Source organism: Rhineura floridana, chromosome 4, assembly GCF_030035675.1.
Source record: "Rhineura floridana isolate rRhiFlo1 chromosome 4, rRhiFlo1.hap2, whole genome shotgun sequence".
Taxonomy (NCBI): Eukaryota; Metazoa; Chordata; class Lepidosauria; order Squamata; family Rhineuridae; genus Rhineura; species Rhineura floridana.
The window spans coordinates 197422365-197428364 of record NC_084483.1 but is presented as its reverse complement, the minus strand read 5'-3'; the positions used below and the strand labels follow the sequence as shown (position 1 = coordinate 197428364).

Sequence of the window (6000 nt, the reverse complement as noted above, 5' to 3'; positions counted from 1 at the left end):
CAGTGCGTGGTCAGGATCCAAAGAACCACAAAACTGGTTCCAAACACTCAAGCAGGGCCGGTTCCAAAGGGCAGCCAAGTGGGGCACTGGCCCGAAGGCCCCTAGGGCTAGAGAGGCCCCTGAGGGGCCCCTCTGCTCCCCTTCCATGATTCGCGGCAGGATCTCTGCCGCAGATCGCACGGCGTGAGCTTCAGGGATCAGCCATTCCCTTACTTAACCTACCTTGTTCTGCGGTTGCGCACGCAGAGGTACCCTTAGCAAAGATGGTGGCTGAGGTTTCTCTAAGGGGCTGAAGCCTCTGCAACCATCTCGGCTGGTGGCATGCATGCGTGCTGCATGCATGCGCATCACTGCCGTGAACCAAGATGGCGGCAGAGGCTTCAGCTCCTTAGGGAAACCTCAGCCACCATCTTTGTTAAGGGCACCACTGCGTGCGCAACCGCAGAACAAGGTAGGTTAAGCAAGGGAGTGGTGGAGCCCCGAAGCTCTCGCCAAGCGATCCGCGGCAGCAATCCTGCCACGAATTGCGGAAGGGGAGCAAAGGGGCCTGGGGCAGGCTTGTGCCCAAGAGCCCCAGCATATTTGGTGCCGGCCCTGCACTCAAGGGAGGAGAGAAGGGGCTTTGGACTTTCCTGTCTTGAACAGCAACCACTCTACACCCCACAGCAAGGGCGTTTCCAAAGCAGTTTGTGATATGGGATTGGGAAGGAGGTCAGCTCTTCCATGGAAAATAGTTAAGAACCCCACAGGACAGACAGGAGTTCTAGAGTAGCTCTTTGGATCCAACCCTAGACTGCAGGCACAAATTCTTTTGAGGGTTCCCCCCTCCCGCCTCCGTTTCACTGTTTGTTCCTCGTATAGGAATACAACAATTTAAGATGAGTAACCAAAGTGGTGATTTCGATCAGAGTGACATTATTATTATTATTATTATTATTTTTAAATCAAAGAAGGTGACCGAGTCGCTGAAATCAATCCCTTTGTGATTTTTTCCCCCCTTCTGGAAAATGGGTAGCCAATTTACGCCGCACTACCATATGTAGGATTAAAGGGTTGTGCCGCCACAGCGCCGCCACATTCCACCACCCACAGATCAATAACACAACATGTAACAAAGCCCACAAAAGAAACAAACAGTAACAAAACAAAAAAAACTAAGCGGAAGGTATCAGCTTGGGAAATCAAATCTTGTTAAACAAAACTTGGGGATTGTTGCATTCCTATTTTTTTTTTGTCTTGTTTTTGCTTTAAATACTCAGCTACGGTTAAAAAGTCAAAGCAACAGCATCTATCCACAAGCCTGTTGCACATTCAAAGAAGAAACTGTTGCTGCATTTGGCTATATACACAAAATAGCTATCAGAGCTCAATACACACAATCTAATGGTATGGGAGGAGGATATCAAACAGGCCCACAAACTCTGGCAAAATGTACAAGAGTTTTAAACCTTGGATTAATGAAGGGCATGCTTTCAATAATATTCATCATTTCCTTTGAAAGGATGCGACTGTCAGCAAGGAAAGCTTTCTTTTCTCACACACACATAAATGCAGTGCTATCTTGATAGGCTCTTACAGACTCTTGGGAAGAAAAAACATTTGCGTGGTAAGGGCAACAGAAGAAATAAGCTGCTCAATACTTGGAAAGGACCAGTGGCAGGGTTTGGGGTGGAGGTTTCAAATAGCTAAAAATACCTCCTAACAGCCTGATCCTTAAGCCCACAACACCAGCACAGACCATTTGGAAAGGAGCGTGTTGACCAACAGGTCAACATGTTTGCCATGGCCTGTTTTGGTGTGCTGACATCAACTCGGGGCTCTGTACTAGCGTAGCAGAAGACAGCACCTGCAAACCAGGAACATCCACCAGAACCAATTGTCTCTGGCCGCTGCAGGTAGCATCTATGTGGTACAAAACAAGTGAAATCATATGATGGAGTTGGGGTAAACACCCAGGCAGCACCCTAATGGCTGCCTGCCTGTGGTGGAGTCATTTACATTGGGCCAAACTTCCTATATAATAAAGAGTCAGAAGTAGGGGAGCTGGGATAATTTGTTTGCTCTGTATTTGGGATCTGTGGGACCTGATCTACACTCCTGGAACACTGTGCAGATTTGAGCACAATTATGAGGTGCAGCCCACACACTCCATTTTCGGTTGTCCACTTTGTGCAGGTCCAGACTATCCAGGATCTGGCCCAACATGAATCTGGAGCAGGCTTCCAGCAAGCCAAGACCCTGCTGGAACCTGCAGGCTGTAAATCATCACTACCACCCCTTTGTGTTATCCAGCAGAGCTGGAAGAGATTGCTAGGCTGAAGGTGGAACCAGGATCTTGGACCTCAGATGCTTCCACACATGCCTAGTGCACCCAGAGCAACTGGCCACCATGGAAGAGGTAGATTCTGTGGGGCCAAATTTCCCAGGATGCACCACACCACTGTGTGCTGGAATATCCAGAGCTCTGGTGAAGCTTGTGTCCTATAGACTCCAAATTGGACCCTCTCCACTGCCTTCCCTTCACCCACTTTCCCAGAAGCAGCAGGAACAGAAGGCATGATGTGGTTTGTGACCTAGAAGGCATTAGGTTTCACCAAATCCATTGCTGCTTCTCTCACGTCTTGAGCATCTGGGCACTTCAGCACCCCTAATGTTAAGTTGCCTTGAACATACCATGTGTTGACAAGAGCATCCAGGAGGGCTCCATACCCTTCACAAGACCTTCAGACCACAAATTTAGTCCGTTTCCCCTGGTAAGTAATGCAAAAGGAGAGATGGTAAGGAGGACCCCCTATTTGCACACCAAAGGTTACAGGAGCATCTCAGTCTCCAGACTCTGGCATAGAATCGTCAATATGTGCCAGGAACCAGAACCAGTCATAATCTGGGATCAGAGTTAATTTACTGGGCATCTAGATGACATCAATGAAATTAATGTGGATACTTATGGTGCAGGTGCATGCCTATGTGTGTATAACCTTCATGAAGACTTGGGAACAGGAGTCCTTTAGATCTGAAAGCACAAGCCGTTATCAGCTGGCTGCTACTCTGAAAAGCATAGTAAGTGAATTTTGCAGAATGTCCCATCCCCGACCAGGTCCTGTTCTGGATTTCTGGAAGCCATTTCTAACTTTCATACATAGCCAAAGCTCTAAAAGTCCTTCACTGCCTTTGCTTCAGCTCCGGAGGACGTCCCTTGCACAACCCTCGTTTTGTTCTTTAATGCCTCTGGAGTTTGTACTTGGTCAAACCACAATTCATATCTGATCCCAAATTAGACTTGGTAATGGATCCGCTTGCTGCCATTGGGCAGCAGGTTCCAGAGTTTTGCTGAGCTGAGGTGGGGGAGGGCATGCCCATCCATCAGTACGGTTCCTGGATGTATCTGATCTTTCAGACGGGAACACCTTGTTTTTTACAGGCCCTTTGCTGCTTCATTCCCGGGATTGTCTCTGGATTGGGCTGTAAGTGCTGCATTTGCTTCAGGGAGGAAGTGCCTGCATTTGCTTAAGAGAGAAATGACATCTCTTTCGAAGGCATTCTCCAAGTGAATGGCAATTAAGGGATTCTTCTTTTGTTTTTATTTGGAGAGGGGGCTCAGTTTTAGTGCTGTTGTTCTCTTTGCTACACCACTGGCTGGTTAGGAGACTGGAAGGTCTTTTTTTTTTAGCACCTCAGAATGCAATTATTCTACAAAGGAAAGTGTTTCAGCTGCCATCTGCCTAAGCACCATTTTTAACTAACATTTTTACACCCTCAAGGGCAGGGCTACTGGGAGAACTCACGGTCTCCAAATTGTGAAGACCAAAGGCACAATCTGTTGGCCTCTTTCCAATCCAGCACAAAGCACCTATGGATATGTCTTGGGATAAGTGCAAGACATTAAGCATTTCCTTTGTGGGTTCTCCTCCTGGGTTAGATTCCAAACAACCTTCTGAATAATCAGCTGGTACCTCCTTGGTAGATACACTGAAAATGCTCGTGGCAGAAGCAGAGTTGGATGAGTCATTATACATAAGCGAAGAGGCTGCTGTGAACAGATTAAAACTATCAGTAGCTGAAGCTGTTATTTGTTGTTGTTTTGAAATATTCATTCACATTGGCCCTTTGTACTGGTTTCCAGACAAGTGTTGTCTAATTCCAGGACACGAGCCGACAGCATCTCCAAGTTTCCTCCACACAACCTGAAAACAGAAAGGGGAAAAGTAGGTCAGCAGACCTATACAGAAACCAGGGATCAGACACGACAGAGATGTGAAGGCTCGAGAAAAAAAACAGAAAATTCCAGGGGGGGAAATGACTTATGCCCCCCCCCAATTTTCCAGAAAAAAACCAGATTTTCCCCCTCTTTTTCCCCAGGCCTTCATATCTCTAGGCATAAAACTGTATATATTCTAGTTAGGTATATAAGAACATAAGAAGAGCATGCTGGATCAGGCCAGTGACCCATCTAGTTCAGCATCCTGTTCTCACAGTGGCCAACTAGATGCTGTAATGGGAAGCCCACAAGCAGGACCTGAGCACAAGAGTGTTTTCCAGCAACTGGTATTTGGAAGCATACTGCCTCTGAATATGGAGGCAGGGCATGACCATCATGGCTAGTAGCCATTGTTGGCCTTATCCTCTGTGAATCAGTCTAATCCTCTTCTGTACATATTGTTTTATTTTTTAAATTACAAAACATCACAATCAACAGGAGTTGTTGAGGTCTAATAGTTTTGTTGTTATATGCCTGCAAGTCAATTTCGACATATGGCGACCCTATGAATCAGTGACCTCCAATAGCATCTGTCATGAACCACCCTGTTCAGACCTTGTAAGGTCAGGTCTGTGGCTTCCTTTATGGAATCAATCCATGTCTTGTTTGGTCTCCCTCTTTTTCTACTCCTTTCTGTTTTTCCCAGCATTATTGTCTTTTCTAGTAGATCATGTCTTCTTATTATGTGTCCAAAGTATGATAACCTCACTTTCATCATTTTAGCTTCTAGTGACAGTTCTGGATTAATTTATTCTAACACCCAATTATTTGTCTTTCTTGAGGTCCATGGTATGTGCAAAGCTCTCCTCCAACACCACATTTCAAATGAGCTGATTTTTCTCTTATCCAATCTTTTCACTGTCTAACTTTCACATCCATAGAGACTGGGAGTACCATTGTCTGAATGATCCTGACTTTAGTGTTCAGTGATACATCTTTGCATTTGAGGACCTTTTCTACACATAACAATTTATCACAGAAGTATTACAAAATATTGAACATCAAGGAATTCAAGTCATCCAAATGGATTTAGCAGCATTAGATATATGATCTCATACATCATTTTGTGCAACATAATCAATGAACATCCACCAAGTGGCGTTAAAGGGTTCAGGTTTCGCCAATTCCTGCAGTAGCCATACTTCCTAAGAAATCTTTTCCATAATTGCAATATACCATATATTCCTATACCACACTGATTTTTCAATTCCATCCAATTCTTTTCACTTTGGGGCTATCTTTTGTACATACTGATGTTCATATTGGCTGCACATCACAATAAGCCAAAAAATGCTGGCTCCCAAAGAGGAGCTCACACCTGCTTTGGTCCTCCCTAGTCCTTTTAGCCCAGTACAGCAGGTAAACCAAGGGTTGGCTTAGTGTCATCTAAAGATCATGGTTAAGGTCTATCCTCCTTAACCATGATTTATAACCATAGGACAAACCTTGGCTACAGATTGTGTTTGTGAGGAGAGACCTTACACATGATCCCAGATTTGAGTGACATGTTAAGCCAAACCTTGGCTTCGTTGCCATGTTGTGCTGAGAAAGGGCTGAGAAGTAAAAGAATGGGTGCAAGCTCCTCTCCAGGAGCCATGTGGTCCTCATAAACCATGGTTTGGCTTGCCATGATATGCAAACCAGGCCATTATGTATATTCACCATACACTTATTACAAAGAATGGGTTGATTAAATGAAAGAACCAAGAACTGGCCCACATGCTTGGGATGCTATCAGGAGG

At 45.3% G+C, this 6000-nt stretch overlaps 1 protein-coding gene across 3 annotated transcripts in view; it reads right to left on the bottom strand.

Moving 5' to 3' along the window:
• Positions 1-403: 403 nt before the first annotated feature.
• The window catches only part of CCDC85A (coiled-coil domain containing 85A), a 228664-nt gene continuing 223067 nt past the window's right edge, over positions 404-6000 (bottom strand). For all 3 annotated transcript variants that reach the window (XM_061625764.1, XM_061625768.1, XM_061625767.1), the window contains one exon: positions 404-4184. In XM_061625764.1, coding sequence (XP_061481748.1) covers positions 4095-4184 — 90 coding nt within the window. In that variant the 3' untranslated portion in view covers positions 404-4094. The remainder of the gene's footprint in view (positions 4185-6000) is intronic.